The sequence below is a fragment of the Gobius niger genome (genome assembly GCF_951799975.1).
Source record: "Gobius niger genome assembly, chromosome: 1".
NCBI lineage: Eukaryota > Metazoa > Chordata > Actinopteri > Gobiiformes > Gobiidae > Gobius > Gobius niger.
The window spans coordinates 66,599,034-66,626,838 of record NC_136852.1 but is presented as its reverse complement, the minus strand read 5'-3'; the positions used below and the strand labels follow the sequence as shown (position 1 = coordinate 66,626,838).

Below are 27,805 nucleotides of genomic sequence, written 5' to 3'. Positions count from 1 at the left end.
GATATAAAGGATATCCACTGCACATTATGCTCCACTGTTAATGACCGCAATCACAGCTTTATGAGTTCTACAGGCCTGTAAAGATCATCTCAGCCACAGCTTATCTGCAGTCTACAGTCGCACGGTCCTACAACCACTGGGTCTGTAGTCACACTGTCCTACAACCACTGGGACTGTAGTCACACTGTCCTACAACCACTGGGTCTGTAGTCACACTGTCCTACAACCACTGGGTCTGTAGTCACACTGTCCTACAACCACCAGGACTATAGTCGCACTGTCCTACAACCACTGGGACTGTAGTCACACTGTCCTACAACCACTGGGTCTGTAGTCACACTGTCCTACAACCACTGGGACTGTAGTCGAACTGTCCTACAACCACTGGGTCTGTAGTCACACTGTCCTACAACCACTGGGACTGTAGTCGAACTGTCCTACAACCACTGGGACTGTAGTCACACTGTCCTACAACCACTGGGACTGTAGTCGCACGGTCCTACAACCACTGGGTCTGTAGTCACACTGTCCTACAACCACTGGGTCTGTAGTCACACTGTCCTACAACCACTGGGACTGTAGTCGAACTGTCCTACAACCACTGGGTCTGTAGTCACACTGTCCTACAACCACTGGGTCTGTAGTCACACTGTCCTACAACCACTGGGACTGTAGTCGAACTGTCCTACAACCACTGGGTCTGTAGTCACACTGTCCTACAACCACTGGGTCTGTAGTCACACTGTCCTACAACCACTGGGACTGTAGTCGAACTGTCCTACAACCACTGGGTCTGTAGTCGCACTGTCCTACAACCACTGGGTCTGTAGTCGCACTGTCCTACAACCACTGGGTCTGTAGTCGCACTGTCCTACAACCACTGAGTCTGTAGTCGAACTGTCCTACAACCACTGGGTCTGTAGTCACACTGTCCTACAACCACTGAGTCTGTAGTCGCACTGTCCTACAACTACTGGGTCTGTAGTCGCACTGTCCTACAACTACTGAGTCTGTAGTCGAACTGTCCTACAACCACTGGGTCTGTAGTCACACTGTCCTACAACCACTGGGTCTGTAGTCGCACTGTCCTACAACCACTGGGTCTGTAGTCGCACTGTCCTACAACCACTGGGTCTGTAGTCGCACTGTCCTACAACCACTGGGTCTGTAGTCGCACTGTCCTACAACCACTGGGTCTGTAGTCGAACTGTCCTACAACCACTGGGTCTGTAGTCACACTGTCCTACAACCACTGGGTCTGTAGTCGCACTGTCCTACAACCACTGGGTCTGTAGTCACACTGTCCTACAACCACTGGGACTGTAGTCACACTGTCCTATAACCACTGGGTCTGTAGTCACACTGTCCTACAACTACTGGGTCTGTAGTCGCACTGTCCTACAACCACTGGGACTGTAGTCGAACTGTCCTGGTGGCTTAAAATAACTTCTACACTATGACCAGTTGCTAATACATTAATGTTGTATAAGATTAAAAAAACAACACAATGTTAAAGTACCAGAAACAGGGTTTTAACGTAGACAATGTAAACTCAAATGTTTATTTTGTGTGAAAAAGATAATAGCAGACTAAATACCCAATGCAGCATAATTAATACATTAAACCTTACCGGCTCATTCGTCCATGTAACAAAACAATTCAGTGTTTCTATTTTATTTTACATATTACTGTTTTAAAAGGACAACACTTAATACACAGTGGAAATAGTGAGTGAGGAGTTCTAAGCATTAGGACAAGTGAAATATGTGAGCCAATGACCTCATAATTAAACAGCCTTTTCCATTTTTACATGGCTTAATTATACTTGAACATTTTTGCTTGGTTTTCAGTCCACAGTCTGCTAACGGACATTAAAATAACATCATAAGTGCACAAGAAAATTAACACATTTGTTAAAAGTAGAAGTAAACTTTTATTTTCATGTCTGACCTTTGAACCCATTTTATATTATGTTGGGAAAGTCTGTTGTAAAAGTGTTACTGGAAAAGCAGAAACAAAACATGCTTTAAAACAATCTGCTTAACATTGGAACCGTATCTACTTTAAGGAAAATCTCAACTCGGGTTATTGCAAAAAACTTTTCTTGTGCACATGATAAAATTAACGCTAAGAACATTCAGAACTGTCTTCTATTTGCTGATATATAGGAAGACTGAAAATGGCCATGATAGTTTCGTGCTTGTTTTGTTTTTGCTTGTGCCCAGTATTGCAGATGCGTGCTGGTCGAGGCTAGTCTTGTGCCTGATCTTTGGTGTTCATGTGATTACGTTGGGTCCGCGCCGTCCTGTGCGTTCATGGATATTGGACATTTTTAGAGCGATGGCAATGAGAGGCCCCAGAACCACCTACAAGCAAGAAAGAAAAGAACACAACAGTGTCCGTGTGAGGCCTGGTCTGCAGTAAACCAGTGTTAATTTTTAAATAGTTTGTTCTCAATTACAACAATCTGGGTTACCACATTTAGTTAGTTTTTGCTTTGTATCCTGTTAGTCAGCTTCAATATTTCATTGACAAAAACAATGACGTAAGATGTTAGTCAGGGAAGTTAACCATACAGTAAACATTGTGGGACTTAGTGGACCTGATTTTACAGAGATTCCAGGATAGATAACCTGGAAACTATGTCATCTGATGTCAATAAAACATGTGTCAACAACCATATCAAGGGCCTTTTACAGAGCATTGGCCAATTTCTGTTCTCTAGAATAGTTTACTCATAAACATTATTATAAACACTGGTGCACTGTGGATGACCAGTAAAATGGGCCACACATGTGCACAGACCAGTGAAAAAGTGCCTGTACTTCACATAAACATATGGCATAGTAGTTTAATGAGGGTTCAATATGGGTCAAATAACAAAACGTGATATTTCTTCACATTATTACTATTGGTGAGAGGTGTGTAGTAATCAGCTACTTTTACTTTTGATAATAATAACAATACAAGAAAATAGCAGTTTTATCACACACTTTTGAAGCCACAGGCTGCTCACTGACAGAATCAAGACTGCCAATCAGCGCTCTCTGACCACAACCACACACTCACACATCACATTCATACAGACCAAGTGGGAGAAGTGTCTTGCTCAAAGCCACAACGACAGTCTGCACCGTCGAAAGGCAATATTTGAACAACTAACCTTCAAGTTTACACATTATTCAGACAGGATTGTCACCAAATACATCTTACTATGAATTATTTCATGTATTTAGTTTGAGTTTAAAGGGATATTTCAGGATTTTTGACATAGGGCCTCATTTCCTAGTTATCCAGAGTGTTGCTGATTTCTGGAGATATTTTTTTTTGTAATTCATGCAGTTCTTATATTTGAAGAGTTACGTGGTGCTAGGCTAGCGCATTTCTATAGTATCAGCTAGCCTGCATTAAAAACAGTCTGACCCGCTCCACAGAGCACCTGAGGCAAATCACTTATAACGCCAGACTATCCATATAAATGTTTGTGTCGATAGAATAATTTTTTGAATATAACTGACCTTGCATCACATGAATGATCGCATTGTGAGGGACTATTTTCTAGCAGATCACTCCGCCGCTGCGTAGCTTATACAACCACGAAGCTGATGCTGCTCAAATATAAGGTATTTTAAATGCAAAATGGTTAAAATTACTCTATCAACACAGACATTTATATGGTTAGTCTGGCGTTATAAGTGATTTGCTTCAGGTGCTCTGTGGAGCGGGTCAGACTGTTTTTCATGCAGGCTAGCTGATATCGTAGAAATGTGCTAGCCTTGCATTAGCCTAGCGCCACGAAACGCTTCAAATATAAGAACTGCATGAATTACAAAAAAAAAAATGAAATCTCCAGAAATCAGCAACACTCTGGATAACTAGGAAACGAGGCCCTATGTCAAAAATCCTGAAATGTCCCTTTAAAGTAATTAACTAGTTTAGTTACTCTACCCACCTCTGCAATTACTTAAATACTGCTGCCACTTATAAAACTGAACAAAAAAACTGAACTAGTAACGTTATTGTTATTCCTCTTATGAATGTGCACCTGTGTCTCGCGGCTGTGCCTCTCTGGGTCCCTCTCAAAGCTCTCTGCATAGATGCGGATGGTGGCACCACAGCCTCCGCCGCTCCCGCTCATTCGAAACACCAGACGAGATGCGTCATTGAAGATAATCCTCAGGCCCTGGACACATTAGGAACATGGGTTCATTAGAAATCTGAGAACACTCTGATTGGTTCATAATTCAGACGTGACCAGACAGGGAAGAACAGCAAAGGATTATTACGTATTACTGAGAACTGAAAAAAAAAAAAAAGTATAATAAACGTTACAGAAATATCAAGTGATTGTCATGAGCTGTGAGAGATTGTAGTTTTGTATATAACGACACATATATATTATGTATGAATATGAATGGTTTTACTTCCTGAATCATATTACTTTTTCTTTTCTGTTCATTTCTAGAAAATTCTAACAAGGTGATTATTCTTTAGGCACTTTGTGGCTGCAGTAACTAATACTCACCACTAGAGAGCACTGTTCTTCATCGAATCACTGTATCCCAGGCGTTTTATATTTAAGGTTCAGTGCAACCCGGCTGAGGTTGCACCCTGTTCTTTAGACGTGTAATCCTACTATTTCTCCACAAGAGGGCGCTGCTGCCTAGATACGTGTCTGAGATTCTACAGCGATGATACTGGGATGAGTCTTAGCAGTGGGGAATTCCAACAAAAACCCTCTTAATTTCCTCTCAAACTGACAGAAAGATCTCAATAAGCAATATTGTACAAATGGCACGTGTAGTCTCCATTGTTGCATGTTTGTTGTTGTTTATAGTAGGTGGGACCACCAGTTTAGGGTTTGATTAAGGTTCAAGGTTCAACCTTATTACTGTCGTGAAGGAAATTGCAATAACAGCAGCAGTTCACACATGACACAGTAAAACAACAATGATATGTAAACAAGGATCATACAGTCACAGCCTAATACATCAGTAGTCTCTGAACAGCTGAGAGCCAATCAGCATAAAATCAGACAATGATCTAAGGTGCTGCAGCTTCCTTGCTGAGCGACATAAGAGCATTTATTTTAACAACAGCCTCTGGAATAAAAGAGACCCTGAGTTCTCATCCAGGGTATTCTCAACCTGTGTCAATGTCATTATTTTGTGTAAACTGCAAAGAAAAAGCAGACGAGTGGTCACAACTCCAGTGTTAACCTATGACCTATAGCAGCACCCATTAGCAGGATTACAAAACTACCTTTTGGCTTTGACATTTTTTGTGATGTTCATTATTGAACTGTGTTTCAAGGGGCTCCTCTCCCTGCGCTGCAAAATGGAGCGTTTTAGGGATTGTTAGTTCCCACTGCAATAACACTGTGCAACAGCTCCATCTGTATGTGCACTTTCTCTATTACCACTGCCAGTACTCTTTATTTGTGTTTTTATGATCTACGTATGAATGTGTTGGTACTGGACACCTGAAGTATTTATTTATTTATTTCATGATCTATTTCCGCAACTTTTATGGAGCAGGCTGCTGTACCAACAGGTCATGAGCGAGCCAAGCTGTGAAAAATTCCCTCTTTGTTAAGGATATTTTAGAACTAAACAAAAGAAAACAGTTAAAACCACTTAATACCACACAATACCTACTGATAAATACTTAACATAGGCATTATCCTATCAAACTACAGTGAAAAGGCCTGTCATATGGGCTTAAAGCAGGAAACCAGGCAGATTGACTTTAACTATTAGCTGCAATGATTAGGACTGTAAAATACTAACCCCCTGTAACCTCTTTTTTTATTATACGTGCCAAAGCTAAAAGTAATGTACCTCCAGATCACTAGCAGCACTGCTAATCTGCTTTGGCCTGGTCCGGTTTCATTCAAAGTGCTGGTGTGGAGAGACTGTGTTAATAAGAGACGTCCGGACTGCCATCCCCTCCTGCTCCCGCCGTATCCACTGAGTGAGGACACCAATAATGCCTACAAAGCTCTGGGGCTGAAAAGAGCATATAAAAAGCACCGATGTGTCTACGACTATGTCTGTCTGTCAGCCTGCCCGGGTAAAATGCTTAGTGCGAAATGAGAGCGGACTACAGGGGTTGCCGTTCCACTCCCTGCAAATCCCCAATGCACTATGCTATTTTTGTGAGGTGCCAACACGGTATTCCCTCAACATGCGAAGAGCTCAAAGCCATTTCAGCCAAGAATGTAAGTGTATAGGATAATACGGCAGATGTTGTGGGTTTTGAGAATGCGAAAACCCAGTTAATAATGATGGATGTGAAATATTAAGATTTGAAATGACAAAAAAAAAAAAAAATCAAAAATGGCGTTGGGAATCTCGACGAAAGTTTTGATAGATCGATGGAAGGGCCGGCGTGTTGGAGCAACAACAGCTGATCTAAGTCTGTCCCAGAAGAATGTGAGCTGTGCAAACACACTAGACTAGATGTGCGGGATTACCTGAGAAGCAAACACGCATTTAGGCAGTAACCATAGCAACAACAAGCAAAGTAATGAAAGTAGATTGTTATTTTGATACAGCTTTATAAAGTGGAAGTGCAAGAAAATCTGTAAGGTGAAGCGTAGTTTGTTAGTAGTTCGAAATCTGCACAGTAATCTTCACTTTACTGTGCGGATGCCAAACTACTCCTGGTATTACTACGCCTTACATTATAGTTCCCCCTTTTATCCGCTTAGAAAATCCACATTGTTTAATTTTGTGTAATTATACTTTGTAGTGTAACACTTCACGTAACTATATTTAAATAGGGAAAACGTGGAAGAGCTTGGTAGCTTCTATCTTGACCAGTTTTGGAGCTACAGTGGAGAGAGGGAGAGGCTAAATGCTAACGCCGTCTGCGCTGTGTTTACGTGATAGAAGGCACGGGTGAAGACCAGACAGGTCCTAAAGAACTTGTCAAAGCTAAGGTAAGAACATATCTCAGTATGTAAAAACAGTGGCCTATTCCTTTAAAGATATGTGTTTTAACCTCTTAAAGGAATAGGCGACTGTTTTTACACTACTTAAATAATTTTGTGTAACTAGACTTGGATCATGTAACCATATTTAAATAGGGAAAACGTGGAAGAGCTTGGTCGCTTCTAACTTCACTCCCGGGAAGAGAGGCTAAATGCTAACGCTGTCTGTGCTCAGTTTACGTGACTGAGCGCACGCATAAAGACCAGACAGATACGCATCAACTTGTCTAAGCTAAGGTAAGAACATATCTCAGTATTTAAAAACAGTGGCCTGTTCCTTTAACCACCACCTGAACCGAGAACATTTTCTCCAGTTTTGCCTTATACATATCTAAAAGTGTCTGGAAAAACTTGTCAAATAACAACGGTAGCGCAGTGGTTAGCGCTCGTGCTTCACAGCTAGAAGGTCCGGGTTCGATTCCCACCTGGACGGGGTCTTTCTGTGTGGAGTTTGCATGTTCTCCCCGTGTCTGCGTAGGTTTACTCCGGGTACTCCGGTTTCCCCTACCACTAAAAACATGTACAATAGCCCAGGATGAATGTGAGTGCGCTAGAGAGTGCACATGGGGGACGACGGATGGAAATTAGCTCAAGGCTACAATCCGGTGTGGCTTGTTTACATGCATGAGACCCATGTATGTTCATTAACATGTACAAAAAAAACAAGGATGAAAACGCAACATAAATGTGACAAAAAAACAACAAAAAGTGTAAAAAAGTTCACAAAAACACGACAAGTGAGGAAAAAGCCACAAAAGAGCACCAACAAAGAGACAAAGACACAACAAAAATGTGACACAAGAGTGCCAGAAAAGCAATAATAACACGACAAAAAAGTGCTGGATGAATAACAAAAAAAAATATCTTCAGAAATCAGCAACACTCTGGATAACTAGAAAATGAGGCCCTATGTCAAAAATCCTGAAATATCCCTTAAGCTCGTGCATGACGGCACTTCGGACCCTAAGTGACAGTGCAGGATTTTAGAGGCAGTTGTGGTGAACAGGTCTGGGCTCATTCTACACATTAGGACATTGCTGGAACGTGTAGGGGAGGAAAATACATACTTTTAATATTTTTGAACTCTGTATAGTCCCTTTAAACAAGGTAATACTAAAAATGACTAAAGGGTCAAGTTTCTTTCCCCCTTTGATGTAAACTATGCACATTGTTATTGACAACTGTTAACATGCAGGGCACGCGCTTGGGCAGAGGACAACTGCGCTCCCGGCCCCACCACAAAGTGATTTTAGGAGGGGTCAAAGATTAGAGCCTGCGACGCCACAAGGAAGTCTCCACATTTCTGTGGTCAGCTGGGTAAACCCACAGAGCGGGGCCAAGAGGACAACCAGAGGTGGCCAAATATTTACTCAAATAAGAGGAACGGGACTTTAACATCATTTAAGTAGAAGTAAAACTGTAGTAGTCCAAAGTAATATTCATATAAGTTGTAAAGTAACTGCTGAAAATACACACATATCATTTTAACAATTTACTGTCCAATGCAATGGGTTTAATTACACTGTTTTTATTCGAGATGTGAGTGCCCTAGTTTATTGGCGAGCTTTTGTACAGTTAAAGGTGCACTTCATTAGTAATCTCTGTGGGGAATTATACTTGCCATGAATTTTAGTTTTGTTTGTTTTTTTGGCATGTTGTTTTTGCTGGAGAATGATTCTCCCACATCCAATCAATGCACAGCCCCATGTCGCTCCTCCCTTTGCAAAACCGCTACCAGAAACAAACTAATCCAGTGGTGCCCAGGCCGGCTCAAAGTAATACAAACACACTAAAATAATAATATTAGTAAAGTAAAAGTAAAATGCACAGAAGTCCAAGTTCTTTAAAAAGATATTCTGGGAAATGCACTTGAGTTAATGAAACTGATAACTACCGACCTCTGAGGACAATGACTCTACGGCGATGCTCTATCTGCACTATGCATAATGCTGAAAATGGAAAACAGATGCTCCCCAAACAGGGGACCTCACAGAATCACCAGAGACACATAACAGACTGCAGCACTAAATTGGAAGATTTTTCACATGTCCCTGGGCAGACATAACCTTATGTGAACCAACTCTCAGAGCATTTTTACATTTATGCAAAATGATTCCATTATATCAACACTGTGGCAAAGTTATGATGATCAAAATGCTCTTGTTGGGCCATGATCAAATAAAGCAACAACAAAACAAGTCAGGCGGCCGGTCAGGTTGTCCAAACTTCCTACTTAGCTTCTGCTTCAGTGCATGGAAAACTATAGCTTAGTTTTCGGTGAACAACATGATATGATTTCTGTTTTCTATTTATGTGCTGACCTGGTTGCGGGCCACTGTTCCATCCACAGGGTCGATGTACTCGAAGTTGTCGGCCTTTTCCACGGCGTATACGTGGTCCCCTACTGCAAACTTCTGGTATGTGAAGGCCTTGTCCGAGATCACTCCTTCCAGATCCTTCATCAGGTAGAAGGCTGCCCGCGGGTCCAAGCCCTCATAATCAAACCTAGGGTGTATTACAAAAGCATTATAAAGCTGCTTAAATAACTACAGTGCACTCCATTCATTTGTGTACGAGTAAAACTTTTTTTTTTATTTTTTTTATTTTTTTTATCAGGATATCAAAACACCAGCGTCGTATATCAATATGATGCACATTGATGTTTAGTTACGCCCCTCTGTAACACTCCATAGCAGGAGTATCGTGTACTTTTTCATTCGTTTTAGTGAGACAACCTATTTGCATATTCAACACTGAAAAAAAACGTCTTAAATTTGTTTAGTTCCCCCAACTAGCAGTGAATTAAAACGCTATCTGGAAAGTTCACTGTTGGAATATGAAGCATTGCACTCGCTCTACATGGGAACATTGGCAACTATCTCTGCCTCTCACAGGGGAGAGGATAAAAAAGGAGCACATGACGAGCGGTCAGGGGAGACATGCTATATCTGTTTATGGCTAGGACACAGGGAAAATAGACATTTGGGGATATACATCATGGCAAGTCTAGGCGGTTTAAACTTCACCTGCAAAAGTAATGTCGTCCAAACTTAGCCCAGTGCTCTCTGACAATCTGCTCCACGCTTTGTTTTCGAGCTGCCATTATAGACAACCACACCAGCACCGACCACAGCCCATCTTTCTCCCGAATGTGGTCTGAACCTGTGAAAGACAAATTACATCAAGCTTTCCAACTTCAAGACTTGTAAGCTTGCGATTTATCAGGCATTTTTCTGGCAAATCCAAAACAAGGTCAACCCAAGTTCTCCTTGGATGCACACAGAAGATCCAAACATAATTTTTGCCTTCACGTCCCACCCTCGGAACATAAACACTGCTGGGAGAAGTGTATACATGCCTTTCAGTCATGTGACTTTTGTTGTTATGGTGGCCATTTTGAAAACCGAAGTAGAATTATACAGTACTACAACATGTAACAATATCTCTACTCACGATATAAAATAAAGGCAATTGATTGAGAGTGACATTTTTATGTACTCGTAATCATTGCTCAAGAAGAAAACAGTAAAAACACGGCTCCAGAGATGCACGTTTATGTGATATAACCAGTGAGTCAGTGTTTAAGATGTTAGCATGCTATAGGTTAGCATTTAGCTTCAACAGCTCAGCTCCGACCTCTCCAAGAGAAAGCCCTGAACCACACTCCAAACCTTGGGTACAACATGTGACAGAGGTCAGAGTTGAGCTGTTACTGTAGTATTTCCTCAGTATTCATAGATGTTTATGTTGACAGTCGCTAACTGGTAGCATGCTAATGTCTTGAGCAGCTTAAACACTGACTCAGACTCTGTTGACATGACAATCTGTAAAAATCACAGAGAAAGGTTTTCTGTTTCCTCTTTGATGTGTTCATTTAGTCTGAGGAGTGAAGCAGATCTTTAGTAAATCCTGCTGTAGCTCGACAGACAGAGCTGCTACGTCTGCGCCACATTTTGCTGGTTTTATCACATAAACGTGGGCCGTGATTTAACTGTTATCTTCATGAGCAATGAAGATAAGCTAAGTAGAGATATTGTCACATGTTGTAGTACTGCATAATCCAACTTCGGTATTGCCGGAACTATCTGTGATGTCATTGGAAATGCATGTATAGTTTGAACTCTCTTCACTGGGGGGAACGATTAGTCGGTTTCCTTGGACAGCTGCTCAGTAAAGGTATCTGCGTTCAGGGGCACTTTGACATTTAATTGCTGTAAATATGTTCGTAATGTTTCCTCCCAAGAGCTTGGAGCAGAAAGAGCCGGTATAGTAAACAGGAAAGGACAATAGTTTGCAAACTGTCTTTTTTTTTTTACAGTCAAGTGATATCCTTTTTCCTCCCATGCAGTACATTGAGTCTACATTGCATCTTGACGACCGCTTTACAATCCGAGCCACTGTCTTGAAAATCACTGTAAAGCAAGAACGCAAACACCCGAGAGTGTTTTACGACATGTAATTGTGTGTATGTGAATAGGTCTTAGCACACAATGTGAAAGGGAAGTCTGGGTGAGCGGCTGCGGCGTTATACAGCTGTTAGGAAAGTGACAGTTGCCAGTGCCTAATCTGGGCCACGCTGTCTGTCTCCTTGTGTCTGTACCACTGCATAGCTGCTAAAGTTTTGTGTCCCAACTGTTGGAAAACAGAGCACACACCTCCAGGCGCGTGACAATGGAAGAAAGATACAAGATGCTTAATGGCTGTCTGCTATTGTGATAAAGTGCGTCCTCTGAACCACATTTGTGTAACTATGGGTATTTTCTGACACTTCAAACAATACGTTCAAAGGCTAAGGGTCGAGTTGTAAAAGCCTGAAAAAAGCAGAATCTAGGAACTTTAACCTCTTAACTTAACCCATAACTGAGTGCATTTTCTCCAGCTTTACCCAAATCTAAAAGGTTACAGCCCATAGGCCAGTGTAACGCCTCATTCGAAAGCTAAGGCCTACAAAACTCATGTAAATGGAGCTTTTTGTTGTTTTTTTTTGTTGCATTTTTGGCACACATTTTTGGCACTTTTTCATCACTTTTTAATTACATTTTCATCACTTTTTGGTTGCATTTTAATGGCTTTTTCGTCACTTTTCTGGTTGCTTTTTTACCCTTTATGTTGTGTTTTCATCAAACATCTTTGTCACTTTGTTCATCACTTTTTGTTTTGCGTTCTTGTGGCTTTTTCAACACTTTTTCATCACTTTTCTGTTGCTCTTTTTTGGCATGTTTGTCAAATTCTCATCACACATTTTCATAGTTTGTTCATCACTTTTTCGGCATGTTTTTGTTGCATTTTCATCCTTGTTTTTGTCTCATTTTCGTCGCTTTTCTGACTATTTTTACCAAGAACCTTTTAGATTTGGGTAAAGCCAAACTGGAGAAGGTGGGGGCTAAGAGGTTATCATCTCTGTCCAGCACAGCCCTTTGTTAGCTTGAAATGTTGATCGAAATGCTTCATTAGCGCTCAAATACTCTGTCTGTGTATGTGCACGAGGGAGTACTAGTGATGCACAGATTAGGATGATTTGTGCTTCCTGTGCTTTTACCCTTAAATGGCAAAGAAAACCAGTAACCTCCAAAATAACCTCTGCAGCTCTGACAGTGCGCCTTTATTTCTTTATCCCGTCATATTTGGACATCTTTATCAGTTCCACGTCTTTTCATTTGACTATTCCACTCTGTTTAACACAAGTAGACGTCTATGTTTTACATTTCCCTGTGAGAAGGTGCTGCGGTGGTGATTCAAGAGAGCGTCTCCTTTTATAGCAGAAGAATGGGGATTATTTACACTCGCAGTCAGGGTCGTGGCCCTCACATCTATCAGCCGGAGCAGGGCTGGGGATGCAAGCTCTGGAAGACACTACAGCAGTATTGAGCAATGGAAAGCAGCGGCAGATCCATTCTGACCTTTAACAGATGAGACGTTTCATTTATTTTTGTTTTTAATTCAGGTCTCTGTACAAAATGTGAAATATAATTGAGTGTAACAACGCCAGGAAAATTGTTAAATGGGTAATGGAATTTGAGTGGTTATGGAGTCATATGGGGCTGATCAGGGGTAAGTGCAGTGGTTCTAAAAGTGTGGTGTGTGTAGCCAGGGTCACCTGAAATCTAAGTTTATTTTCACTTGAGAGATTTTCATTCTCTCAATGCCCAGTTTAGACATCATTTAAGCATTATGAGACCTTTTTTAAAGCAGTACTAAGTGACTCATGTCCCCAACTGCAGGTGTTGTAGCAAGTTGCTTTAGTTTTTTTAACTCCTTATTGTCCGTGAGAGTGAAATACTACGCTGACAGAAAAGGCAAAGGGAGAGAGGGATATTGTGAAAAAAAAGTGAAAGTGAAAAAAAATATTTGCAATATGTAATTGGATGTCAATTACATATTGCAAATATTTTTTTTCACTCAAACTTGGCTGTAAATACTGTTTAAAGTGGCGCTAGCTCGCAGTTAGCTTTGCCCGCTAGTCTGTTAGCGTCTTCTTCGTGATTCTATTAGTGTGTATTGGTGGCTCTGATCCGATGGCAGTCAAGTTGCAATTGTGGTTTTCTGGCCAGAGACACCAGGGGGAGATGAAAGACCCTCCAATCATCCCATTAACACTTGTTTTACCCCCAGAGGGACTACGAAAAGCTACTTAGTACTGCTTTAAACCCGGATCGGACCCACACTGCGCAACATTTTGGATTATAGGCCTATACTGTTGAGAGCAGTACAAAACAGGCCCCTAGTGACAAGTGAGTAATCAAAAGGAGTTGGATGAGGACCTAACCTATTTAAATCTCATTTTTTAGGTATTTTTAATGAAAACATCTCTAGTGAATTAAATGCTTATATTTTATTGGGTGAAATGTTGCGCAGTGTGGCTTTAATCATATGAAATCAGCCTGTTTATTTGGCCACTATTGATGCATTGGTGCCGCGTTTTGTTTAAAAGTCAGGATCCTTTACATTAAACACATCACTGACAGTCCCCTAACAACCACGAGCCACTCCGCCCTTTTTGTTTATAGATCCAACAGCTGCGATTGAAGGGAGGGGATGTTTCTCACTCCCACGATGCCTCACTCCACAGCACATATGCACCGAGGACCTTCTTCTGGATTGAACGTGTTGATTAGCCCTGACCCTTACCTGTCCCGAAGCTCTCCTCCCCGCACAGAGAGCACCGGCCGGAGTCCATCAAGTTCCCAAAGTATCTCCATCCCGTGGGAGTCTCGTACAGCGCTAGCTTCATTGCCTTGGCGACCCTGCAACAAATCCAGACGAAAATAATCACAATCAAAATGAACTTTATCTTTCCGTTTTTCTGTCCATTCAGACTAAATGATCATAGAAGGAAGAGACACTGCACAGAAAAACATGCCTCCTGTGGTTCAAATAAATGAGAAAGTGGAAGAATACAGAGAAACTAAACAAATTGCCAAAATAGGAAAACATTGCTGTGCAGTTTGCTTGCCCTTGGAAATTGCACTGCTTACGTGACAATGGTGGGAATGGCCAAGCATATGTAAATAAACAAGTGTTATCTAAGGCAGCTATGGGAATTGACTATTTTAATACAACAGAAGAAGGGAATACAAATACTTCAATAAAATATTAGCTACTAATTTCACTCACACTTCTTCTACTACTCCAGTTAGGCAAGAAAAAGTAAGTACACCGTTTGGAATTTCTCACATTTCTGCCTAAATTGGTCACTAAATGTGGTCTGATCTTCATCAAAATCACAGGAATGATTAAACAGTGTCTGCTTGAACTAATACCACCCAAACATTTATATTTGATCATATTTTTATTGGCCACAACATGTAAACACAGGACAGCGTGGAATAAGTAAGTACACCGCCTGAATCTCACTGAACTGCAGCAGCTTTCTAAAGAGGAATGGTCCAAGATTCATCCTGATCATTGTGAGCGTTTAATCTACAACTACTGAAAATAAGTTATTGCTACAAAAGAAGGGTCAAGCCAGATGTTTAATACAAGGGTTCACTTACTTATTGCATGCATGTTGTGAATGTCTCAGGTTTTTCCTGCAAAATATCGTGATAAACTTGTGAATGAATGTTTCTATTGATGATATCACGTTGTCCAGACCCTGAGGCAACAAAACAGCCCCACACCATGATTCTCCTGCTCCAGACTTCACAGTGAGGATCGGGTTTTGATGTTGATATGCTGTTCCATTTGTCCTCCACACATGACATTGTGTGTTCCTCCCAAATTGTTCAACTTTGGGTCCAACAGTCCACTGAATATTTGTCCAGTAGTGCAGTGGAGCATCTGAGAGCTCTTTCGTAAACCAAAGTTGAACAGTTTGAGAGGAACACATACATCATGTGTGGAGGTCAAATGGAACAGCACATCAACATCAAAACCCGATCCTCACTGTGAAGTTTGGTGCAGGAGAATCATGGTTTGGGGCTGTTTTGTTGCCTCAGGGCCTGGACAACATGATAATATCAATAAAAACATTAATTCACAAGTTTATCAAGATATTTTGCAGAAAGACCCTGAGAAATTCACAACAGCTAATTAAGAATAAGTAAGTGAACCCCTGTATTAATTAGCTGCTGATTCTTCTTTTGCAGCAATAACTGCTTTTCTGTAGTTGCAGATTAGATGCTCACAACGATCAGGATGAATCTCGGACCATTCCTCTTTACAAAACTGCTGCAGTTCAGTGAGATTCAGGTGGTGTACTTGCTTATTCCTCCCTCTCCTGTGAATGTTTACATATTATGGCCAATAAAAATATGATCAAATGTAAATATTTGGGTGGTATAAGTTTAAGCAGACACCGTTTAATCATTCCTGTGATATTGATGAATATCAGACCACATTTAGTGACCAATTAAGGCAGAAATGTGAGAAATTCCACACAGTGTAGATACTTTTTCTCGCCACTGTGTCTTTTGAGTCTGTCAGGCAGAGGAAATTCAAAACTTGTTAACATTTTCAAAGTACAATAACAGAACATTGCATTGAAGCCAGCTACGTTTAAAATTAACTCAATCAAATCATTTCGATGTTGAGCCCTTGCCAGTACTGGTATAAAGTTGATCAGAGGAGTCTGTAGACTTATCTCCTCATCAGAAAGCACACACACTTCATAGAACAGACCCATGGACATCTGTGGAAAGAAATATTGCCAGCTTTTGGCCTTGGCTAAATATTTGACCAAACATAGCATCCAGTGCCCTCTCCCCCGGCCCGGCCCTCTGAGGAGGGAGCTTAAAAGCTTTAAACTGGCTTTCAGACAAGAGCAGGCTACAGCTCACTGGAGGTTTAGGGAGATGTCGATTTTGATTTCTACTTGATCTCAGCTGGACTTATCTGAGCTCATTCAGAGCATTCTTTACTAACTTCTGTTCAGTGTGGAGAAAGTTTTTTCCAAGCTGTATCACAATGTGATCCCACATATCAACATGAGGAGAAAGGCTGTTTGTCTTGGCAGCCCAGTGCATTTGCTACATGTCAAACTCTTCTGTGTAACAACGTCTGGGCCTGCAGCCATTTCACACTTTATCTTCTTTATTCTTTAATTTAATATCAGAACTCATATTTTGTTCTGCATTGCATGATTGGACCAAGTGTTTAGATAAAGGGCAAGGCTATAGTTCAGTGAGATGAGGTTAGCGTACTTGCTACACATTCATCATTGAAGTACGATTGTAGTACCAGCAAAGAAAGGACTGTGCTCTCCAATGTGCTACCAGAGTTAAACCCAGTCTATAACACAAGTATGATTCAGTATCCATGCTTTATGCTTTAAAATATCACTTAAAAGATTGAATATTACAAGACAATAATTCATAATGATGTTCTATGTCCTTGTGAAAAATCCAAATCATCCGCACACCGCGCTGGAAATGTTGGATGCAGATGTTTCCTCTACCCACTCCTTCCCCTGACCTCTGGCTGTCCACACTGGCCTTCGGTGCAGCGCCACAACATGGCAACACAAATGGTCTCTTGCACACTCGCGCCAATCGCTGTAACTTGTGCTTATCCACGCGCAGCACAGCAACCACGTAAACAATTGACTGTCATGCTTTCCGGAAAGTCAAGAAAACATTTGACAAAGTTACGAGTCAAGTCGGAGTGAAGATGTTTTCCACTGAATTAAATGAATGCTTGTATATAGTTATATGTATACATGCGTTTCCAATGACATCACGCATAGTTCCGGCGGCCATTTTGAATAGTAGCATTATGCAGTACTACAACATGTAACAATACCTCTACTCGGGATGAAAATGAAAGACAGCTGATTGACAGTGGCATTTTTATGTGATCGTAATCATTGCTCAAGAAGATAACAGTTAAAACACGGCCCCAGAGATGCATATTTATCTGATATAACCAGCAAATGTGGCACAGACGTAGCAGCTCTGTGTGTGGAGGTCCAGCAGGATTTAGTTCAGACTAAATTAACCCATCAAAGAGGAAACAGAAAACCTTTCCCTGTCATTTTTACAGTTTGTCAACAGAGTCTCAGTCTGAATCAGTGTTTAAGCTGCTCAAGATGCTAGCATGCTATCGGTTAGCAACTGGCTTCAACCCGATAAACCCATGTGTGGCTCACATCTATGACACTGAGGAAATACTACAGTAGCAACTCTGACCTCTGTCACGTGTTGTAGCCAAGGCGAGATGTTTGTGGTTCAGGGCTTTGGAGAGGTTGGCGCTGAGCTGTTGAAGCTAAATGCTAACCGGTAGCATGCTAACCCACTGGCTTATAATAAATGTGCGTCTCTGGGGCCGTGTTTGTACTCTTATCTTCTTGAGCAATGATTACGAGTACATAAAAATGCCACTGTCAATCAGCTGTCTTCTTTTATGTCCTGACTAGAGATATTATTGTTACATGTTGTAGTACTGCATAATTCTACTTCGGTATTCAAAATGGCCACCATAACAAAAAAAGTCACATGACTGAAAGGCATGTATTGGTTGAGCTGCTACATCGAATGGTGTGTCATTTAATTCAGCAAAAGTTTAAACACAACAGCTTGCCAACATATGACTGCAAATGTTTACTTTGAGAAATCGTGATATCACTACTTTGCCAATTCTATTACTTCCCCAGCTCTTATCAGCGTGCACCACGGCAACAACATCTCCACTTGAGTTTCATACTGTCCTTTGATCTTTTATCTCTCTGCACATTTGTCAAGTCTTCTATAACAGTCTGCCTGGCCCTGCATAAACACAAGCAGCGGAGAGCTCCCACTGTCTAAACACGGAGCCGTCCTAAAATGGCCTCTGTTTGGATGCGCTCCAGGAACAGGCTCAACACCTCGGAGTGCACTCTCACCTCCTGACTGTTAGACACACAGATATGGGACAGAGACAGGACATGGTTAAGTGTATGGTGTAGGATAAGAGGTGGACAAAGTGACTAACAATCATCTATAGGATTCAGAGATTATGCTACAAAAATAATCTCTTTCAACCAAAATGAATTTATCGTTTTTTTTCCTTATTCTCATCATAAATATGTTTTTCACTAAGTTGGGCTATGACCTTTTGAACTATATTATATATAGCGGCATCTCTATATAATCGCCCATATATGGTCATGTTTGAAAACAGTTAAGGGGGAAAACAATTTTGAAAAGACTTTCTCTAATTATTCAAAAACAACTACTAACACATGCTGAATTATGAATATAGTTTTCTACTAAATAAAGGTACATGAAGAGGAGCAAAGTGGTTCAACAGCCCATAAATACATGAATAACGGGGAAATGCTAACACAATGCTACATGTTAGCATCGTGCTAATGCTAACGGTTAGCTAGCGCTCGCTATGACTGCCGTTTTTTCACTTCTACTGAACAATCTGCTGTCTGAGAAAATATCCATATGGGCCCAATTTACACTTGACTTTATTTGTATGTGAGAAATAAGTTCATATTCCACCAGAAAATGGCTAAAAAGAGTGAAAAACTGTGTTTCCCAAAAGATTATTTTCCCCCTCGGCGAGGCCACGTCCCCTTCTATGACGAGATGCCGTCTATATCTATACTGAATTAACAATAAATCAATGTTTTCCACTCAAGAAAAAAGAAAATGTTTAATTTTGTTCCCTCAAAGTCCAAAATCCATTCCAACCGTCCAAGTCATCTACATAAGTTAGTAAAATCTCTTGCTTAGTTTTGAAGATAGTAATATCTTCACTTTACTTCCTTTAATTTTTAGTATTTTGGTAAACTTGCGTCAGTAGATTTTCTTATTTTGTAAAGTTTGGTCACAGCTTGTTCTCTCTCAATCCATACTACATTACAGAGGCTCCAAATCCTCTCCAAACAAATATTCAATAAAAAACTTGTTTCTTACTTGTTCCTTACTATTGTAACATTGTGATGAAATATTAGTTGTTAACCTTTGAAAGTTGACAATTTGGCACCACCGCTCCTGAGAGTGTTTGTGAAATCATGTGAAGCAGGACTTAGAACAAAACGAGCCTCCTACAGAGGACACTGCTGTGTGAACTTTTGGTCCTCTACTTTTGGAAAAGCGTCAGAGCTGCAGGATTTATTTACCATTAACTGTTAGACTCAATTTAACTTGAAGAAATGGTTGAAAGAGTCAGATTTGTGATTACGAGCACAAATCTGGTAATCATAGTATTTTAAATATTATGTAAATATTATCCCCTCCTGGACCCACCACCTGCAGGAGGCGCCATAAGGGGCTGGTGCAATGTGCTTTGGTGGAAGAAAATGGATGGATGTAAATATTGTGAAAATAATTAATGAATTAAGTTACTGTAAAATAATGAAAAATATCTGTATTTTATATTTTGTTTGGACTTTAGTAAGAATGCTCACTGCTCAATGTATAAACCCGCAGTCCCTTTGCCTCTGCTACTACAGATGAGAATCTCTGGTCTGTGCAACACATTGTGCAATGCCCTTATCAAATAAATAAAATGTATTGTAGGAAAAATTGAATTAAACAATAAACAATGACCCTATGTGACCCCTGCCCTGGGCACCCTCTTGACCTGCCCTTGTCAATACCTGCATCAATGTTAAGCTTTTCTGAAGTGACAAGGCCAACTTTTAATAATTATTACTTTTACAACTTGTGCATGCAATATAAGTTTGAAGATGCATTATGCAACTTTTATGTAAAAAAGAAAAGTTGATATTGTATTTGACCTTTCATTGACCGAGCGGCTGTATGAGTGGCTACCTTTGTGCCTTTACTTTCCATCAGAGTGGTCTCTAGGACAATCCAAGATCAATTGTTTGGTAGGTTTTCTCTGCTCACCATAAAACCTACAAAATAATTGATCCTGAAGCATTGTAGAGATCACTGTGATCAAAAGTAAAGGCGCCATGAAAACTTCTCATATAGCCATTGGGTCACACAAAGGTCAATTACACACAAATGTCAAGGTTTCTTTTCATATAAAAAGTTACATAATGCACCTTTAAGGTCAAGTGTTTTTGTTATACTTACAAGTGTACAGTGAACATGTTTTCAATAGAACAGAACTATTATTTTTTTTTTAGCCGAGGCGAGTGTCCAACACAAAGGCCATCAGGACACACATACTATCCATTATGCTGTTGGGCGTCACAGCAGCACAGCATTATACAACAGTTGATTAAGAGTGTGTAGCTTAGTGTTTGCACAACAATTCAAAATATCTGAGGGGCGCAACTTGCAACGTCTATCCCACTTCATGTCTCACTATTCTCCATGCAAACGCCCCACCAGAGTGAGGTCACGTACTGAGATTGGGCCAATAACATAACCAGGGGGGACAGAGGATTTTACAATGCACTCCTTGTTCGAGCAGTTAGCAGGAAAATGAGGCACTATCTTTACTAAAAATCACATGCTGTGGGGTGGCAGTAGTTTAGTGGTGAGATTTAACAGTCAGTCGTTGAAATCCAGGTCTGACCACTACATATGGTATTTTTATATGTGGGTTGCCAAACAGGTGAAAATGAAAAGACACAGAAAAGCAATAGAAAGGGGACAAAAAAGTGATGAAATGCTACAAAAAACCCCACAAAAGAGCAACAAAAAAGTGACAAAAAGCTATGGAAAATTATGTTTAGATGGGTTTAGATGGGTTTTGTAGGTCTTAGCTTTCAACTGAGGCGTTACACTGGCTTATAGGCTGAAACCTTTTTGATTTGGGTAAAACTGAACTGGAGAAAACGCACTTGGTCGTCTCTTACTGGCCAAATCCTTCACTTTACATACATATCGCCTTATATATAACTCATATTAATTCATTGAACAAATCTCTGACTAAGTAACTATTAAGCCGAGGAGTTTCATTTGACTTTCCGTGCTCTAAAATGGAGATTGGGCCCAATCCGCATCCTTGTCTGGGCGCCCTGAACCTTTCACACTCTTGCCCTATTGTCCCTGTATGTATGATTAGGCTGAAGAAAGCAGCTTAGGGCTCTTTTGTTCCCTCTAGCTTTGACATGCGTTCCCCTGCCCTTTCATGGTTTTATCCCCGCTTATGCTTACTATTCCTGTTTGTCTTTGGGATTTTTAACGGCTAATTATGGTTCGGGGTGCAGTACCGGGGTCCCCTTAACAATGCTAATAGCGCTAATCCCAGTGGTCCGCGCTGGTTGCCTCTTATATAAGATAGTACTGTATTTTTAGGCCCGTGAGTAAAAGGGAGTGGGAGGGCGGCCTGATGTCAAGTCTTATTCATAGTGAGTGACTCTTCAACTGGGACCGTCCGTGGAGCAAACAAGGGCTGTGGGAGCTGGGGAAATCTTCAAAAGAGCTCTTAGTGGCACTATTAAATTGTGTAAGCCTTTCCTGAATGAGCCATTAGTACAAATACATGGAAGTTTTTACATAGTTTTGCCCGTGGTAAGTAATTAAGAAACAATTTTAATGAGTAAAGATGATTATAATAAGAAGGAGAATCCCATATTACAAGGATAGGACTGGAGCTGTCGATACAGTACTTAAAAATGTATGGCCTTTGTGTACAGTGTGGTTGCACATCCACAGTTGGATTGATTTACTTCTTCTTATGCCACAATCATGCACTCTTTTCTAATAAGGACGTAAAGTTATAAACATCACAAAAAAATCAAACCAGGAAAAAAACACTTGCGTTAACTATGTTGTAGCAGTGAAATGGGTAGTCCAAACTGTCAAGCACTGACTAACTAATACAACATTTCGGCACAGTAAATATCAAAGTAATACACACGGTGGACACTACTAGCACCTTAATCCCACTAAAATTGACACTTTTCTTCTCCTTATCAAACTTAAAGGGACAATACGGAGTTCAAAAATATTAAAAGTATGTATTTTCCTCCCCCTACATGTTCCAACCATGTCCTAATGCGTAGAATGAGCTCAGACCTGTTCACCACAACTGCCTCTGAAATCCTGCACTGTCACTCAAAAAGGTGTTAATTCAGGTCTGAATTGCCGTCATGCACGAGCTTAATATGTAGAAGGTGCAGTTACATGTATGACCTGAGGTGGCAGTAGTGAGTATATAATGGCCAACTTGCATCTAGCCCCTTTAAGAGCACTTTTTGCGATTATCAACATGGCAAAATGGCCACTTACTTTTGCTTAATAAAAATATCTTACACTTACAGTGCACTAGAACTTCTCAAGATACCAAAACTTGGAGGTGGAAGGTCACGATTGTATAAAGATTGCACAAAATGAGGCCAAAACATTGCGTCTGTGCCAAAGCTGGTATTTATAGGAGACAAACTGAATGTGAAAGCTAAGGCCACACCTCTGCCCGATCCCGTCAGATCTCGGAAGCCAAGCTCGGAAGGGCCTGGCTGGTACTTGGATGGGAGATAGTTTAGGAACAGCAGGAAGTCTGGGCGAATGTAGTGAGTGAGTGAGTGAGTTGGTGGTAGTGGCGTGAGGGGCCGATGGCACAGACTGGTAGCCTTGCTTCCCTCAGTCTACCCCAGGGCAGCTGTGGCTGGTAGCTTACCACCAAGTAAGGAGTGAATGAATAACGACTGGTAATACAGGCTTGTAAAGAGCAATACAAGTGTAACATAGACAGATTAACACTGTCTTATGGAGACTTTTTTTTTTATGTAGTGGAATATTTGTCTTTCAAATGCAAATACAAGTGTAAGGCATTATTATTATAGCTGGTATGCTCTTCAAAAACACTGCAAACAGAGGAAGCCTGGTGTAGGATCTCATGTTTGGTCTTCAGAAATGACGAAGCAACAAATCAGGATTTTTTGGCAAAACATGTACAACTTGTCTGAATACTTTTACAAAGCGTTGTTGTCATCATTGGTGCATAAATGTGCACCCTCATACATGTACACGTATGCAAACTGGCGCTGGCTTAAACGGAAGCTTTTTAAACAGGAAACTCTGTGCTTTAATGAACTAATCTCTGGACATACAGTACAGTAAGTCTGACCAACTCCTGCTGTCTTGTTTCGCAATTGCACATGCTGCTGTAGCGTCTGCTCCTCCTTGTTAGAAAATCTCATTCATGAGGCACTTTGCATTGCCCTTTAATGGTGAAATGGAGGCGTTCAGAGGGCGTGACATGATGTCGGCAGCTTTCTGCTGTATGTGTGTGATCAGTGAAGGAGAGGTTGCATACTGCCGCATATGATGGGTTTTTATAAATGTACGGAATTCTAAGTCAGTTCTAGGTCAGAGTCTCGTGCACAGTTTTCTATATGAGGGCCCGGGGCTGCTGAGTGAGAGAGGGTCTGCTCCAATCTCCAACCACACAGGCAAGTTGCAAAGGAAGGAATCAATCAGATACCATTTCAAAGTGTGCAGTGCCAGTTAGTACTCAACATGTAACTGTGCCCTAAACAAGTCATTTAAAAACAAAGAGCGCCGTGTTTGAAAGACTGAACACTTCAAATTGGTGAGTTTGTGATAAAAAAAACTCCATACCTGTCAATGGCAGTGCTGGTGGGCATGCTCCTGGCAAAGCCCCTCACCCCCATCTGCTTGAAGCAAGGGATAGCGGACAGGTTGGCAGCCATGATGGCCAGTGAGTCCGAGGGGTTCACAAAGAAACCGTTCTCCCCGAGGATCATGTAGCGATCCTAGAAAGAGAAATATCAAATGTCATTTTTCACACTTCCATGACACATTTCTAGACACAGCAGTACAGATAAAACATGATCGTCAAGTCGCACGTAGTAGTTTGACATTCTCTAAACAACTGGCTGCATCTTTTACCCCGTCAGCATCAAAAGCCGCTCCGAATCCGAACTCCCCCCCTTTCATGGCCTCCACTAGTGATGTGGCGTAGGTGAGGGTGGGCTCAGGAGGCTGGCCCCCAAAGTCCTCCAGCGGAACACAGTTCACTGCCGAGTTGGCCGGGGCCCCCAACTCGTCGCACAAAATCCTACGCACATACGGTCCCATCACTGAAGACAAAAATATATATATATGAGTAGAAATCCAGCTTGCATCATTCTGATTAGATTCTCACCTCCATTCATGGCGTCTATGTGAATCTTGAGCTGGCCTGGTCCCGTGAGCAGACTCTTTATGGAGCCAAAGTCAAAAATATTCCGTAGAAGTTGGAGGTACACGTCGACGGAATCAACAATCTCAACTGCAAATGCACATAGAAGGGAAAAAATGGGACAGCTTTATATTTTTCTGTATATAATTAAAGTGGACCTGGTTGCTATTACCTCTGAAGGGCTTGAACTTGTTCTCCAGGTCAAAGTCTTGGCGCCCCAGTCGGTTGAGGTCGATGTGGAGGTCGGGGCAGATGGCGTACTCCTCCAGTGTGCGGCTCACCTGGGCAATCCGCTCCATCACGGTGTCCGTAGAAGGGCCTGCAACCGCAATCTTTTTTTTAGGATTTTCTATGAAACTTTGAGCTTTCACCTGACCCACACACTCACCTCCGTTTGCCACGTTGAACTTGATCCCGAAGTCTCCGCCCGGGCCTCCAGGGTTGTGGCTGGCAGTGAGGATGATTCCACCGATGGCCTTAATCTTCCTGATGATGCAGGACACAGCCGGGGTGGACAGCAGACCGTTATGTCCAATCACCAGGCGGCCAATCTGCACACGACAAGCATTTGCGGTTTGGTTTTCAGTCTCTTTTACCCAGGTTTGTCACGTAACATCACCACCTCCAAGGCATCTGGTGATTGATCATCTCCCTGACTAAGAGGGACCAAGTTTGGATGGGTGGCCAGCTCTAGGAAGAGTCCTGGTGGTTCTGAACTTCTTTCATTTGTAAACAATGGAGGACACTTTGCTCTTCGGGATCTTCAATGCTGTGGCAATTTTTCTGCACCCTTCACAAGATCTGTGCCTCGTTACAATCCTGTCTCGAATGTCTACAGAAAGTTCCTTTGACTTCAGGGCTTGGCTTCTGCTCTGACATGCACTCTCAGCTGTGGGACCTTATAGAGAGGTATGTGTTTTTCCATCAATTGAATTACCCACAGGTGGACTTCAAGTTGTAGAAACATCTCAATGATGATCAGTGGAAACAGGATGCAACTAATCTCAGTTTCGAGAGTCTTAGCACAGGGTGTAAATACTTAAGTACATGGGATATTTTAAAAAACATGTATCACCTTGTCAGTGTTGTGTGTAGATAAGGCTGTAAAAGAAATGTGGGAAAAGTTGCTAAAATGCTTCCTTTGGCCAACCATGACTACATTGCTTTTTCTTAATGAAGATAGATAGCTTGGGATCATCTCTTAACTATTCAAATTCCGATAGGGATGACTGAGGGATAGATTAACAAATCAGGGAAATGCATCGTCTGTTAATATCAAAACAAACCTGCAAGTTCAAATAACATAAATAGCTGACATCTTTTTTTCCTCTCTTGACCTCAGAGACATGGCAGTGAAGGGGCAGAGGATGTACGCAGGCAGCACAGGGTGGATGGAAGTGCTGATAAGGGCCACATGCACACACATTCAGCTGGGCCAGCACTAAACTAATGAACCCACTGATCTCCAAAACAAATGATCTTCCCCTTTAGCTTTTCCCCTGGAGCCTGCCCAAACACTCTCACCTCAGTCTTCTGCAAATATATTCCGGCCATCAGCTGTGCACATGTGAAGCTAGCTCTGTACCGGGAACAGACTGTTGTTGACTTGACTTGGAAACCTATCAAAAGTGGAAATAACTCACGAAAGAGTAAAACTTTGCACTTGGTGAATACACTGGGATGGGTATCGTTAAGAATCGATCACAGCCAGTTTTCCCTGTTGTCACCTGCAGTTTGTGTCCAGTGCGGCTCTGGGGCCATTATTAGCTGAGATGGGTTTCAGTACCTGTCCCAGCTCACTGTCGCAAAATTCAAAGCATGTGCGTTATCACAAAATGTATTTGGAAATGACCTATTTATGCTCCATATAAAGCCTAGGCGTTCCATATAAAGCTCCATATAAAGCCTAGGCTTTATATGGAGCCTAGGTTTTGTAGTCAAAACAAAGCATTTCGAAATTCAGAAGGATGAGGGCGATGTCCCGCTCCCAGCAAAGTTACATGTCAGGTCAGAGGAAAAGTGAGCCAAGTAAGTAAGTCATTTTTCATTAAATGTATAAAAAAGGTCACAATTAATACATGCAATTCATTCAACACAATTATAATTTTCCTACTGGGTGACTTGTTATGCAGTAAGTATGGCTTTAAAACAATATTACAGCAAAAGTAAAACGTAGACAGTGTTTCAAAACATCACAAAGAGAACTTCAAAAAGTTACTCAAGTAGACCTACGAACCTCGAGTAGCCTAAATGTGACACTAGGCAGACTTCTGACAATGCTCACCCCATTGGCCGCTGCCATCTGCACTATGACCTCGATGGCCGCGCGGCTGAAGTACCTCCCGTCGCTGCCCACCACCATGGTGCAGCCCTGGCGGTCCCGCAGGTCTATGGACGACAGCAGGCACTGGATGTAGTTCTGCAGGTAGTTCTTCTTCCCTTCGAACATCGCTGTCTTCCTGCGTAAACCATTTGTCCCGGGGCGCTGGTCTTCAAACGGCGAGGTTTGGACCGTCACCACCGGGATGGGACTAGTCTCCATCCTTCCTCCCCCCTAGCTTGTTCCCTTAAAATGAGAATTTAGGAGCAAAAAAGAAAAGTTATGTCTTGAAGTGTCTACAGAGCAAACAGCAGCATCTCCCTCGCCCTCCTCTGACAACTCCCTCTGTGCGTAAAAAGCGTCAACAACTGACTATAAGCAATAGGGGGAAAAATAGGGAGGGCCACAATCAGCTGAGTGAGAGGCCAAATATAGCTGGGTGACTGTGCAGGGGATTGTGCTGTGTAACCAGACACTGATGAAGAATGATGCTATGAATAGGATGTTTCTGTCGCTCCTATAAAAGTGTGATTTAAAATAAATGCCTAATTGCCTTAATATACATCAAAATGCTTGGCAGCTCTCTGGTCTTGTTTAAACTTCTCGCATAATTTAGCCACTTGGACCAATTGGGCTCGGATTGAAGAGATGCAACACTGCCACCTGGCGGTAAGTGAGTAGAATACGTAAAAGAAGGCACTGACCCGCAGCGCGCAGTCAGGCTGAAAATCGGTAGTGTTGTGTTCCAATCGTAGAAAGTGATGATGTCGAAAGTTTGAACTTCCACGGTCTATGGTTTGATCCTATAATAGCAGTTTACCAACACTTACATGTGTACATTTCAGCATTACACACAGCATGAGACGCCATGACATGTCCATCGTCCAGCTCACGTTCGACACGTCCGACACAAAGTGCGAATGTCCCGGTTGAGTTGGAACCTGCGCGCGCGCGCGTGTGTGTTTGTGTGTATGTATGTCTCTCCAATTTGGAAT

The 27,805-nt window shown here is 41.7% G+C and overlaps 1 protein-coding gene across 1 annotated transcript; it reads right to left on the bottom strand.

The window, feature by feature from the left end:
* Positions 1-2,082: 2,082 nt before the first annotated feature.
* Positions 2,083-27,132, bottom strand: pgm5 (phosphoglucomutase 5). The gene is made up of 11 exons (XM_079552456.1): positions 26,775-27,132; positions 24,879-25,041; positions 24,663-24,809; positions 24,455-24,580; positions 24,199-24,389; positions 23,908-24,062; positions 14,123-14,238; positions 10,021-10,156; positions 9,316-9,499; positions 4,046-4,183; positions 2,083-2,366 (listed from the first exon to the last, which is right to left on the bottom strand). The coding sequence occupies exons 1-11, from the start codon at positions 27,030-27,032 to the stop codon at positions 2,277-2,279; spliced, it is 1,704 nt and encodes a 567-aa protein (XP_079408582.1). The 5' UTR covers positions 27,033-27,132; the 3' UTR covers positions 2,083-2,276.
* Between the last annotated feature and the right edge of the window lie 673 nt (positions 27,133-27,805).

Coding starts and splice junctions, on each gene's coding strand:
- pgm5 (XM_079552456.1), bottom strand. CDS start 27,032: ATGGAGACTAGTCCCATCCCGGTGGTGACGGTCCAAACCTCGCCGTTT. Junction 9,500..10,020: donor GGACGACATTACTTTTGCAG/GTGAAGTTTAAA, acceptor AATACACCCTAG/GTTTGATTATGAGGGCTTGG. Junction 2,367..4,045: donor GGCACAGCCGCGAGACACAG/GTGCACATTCAT, acceptor TCTTGCTTGTAG/GTGGTTCTGGGGCCTCTCAT.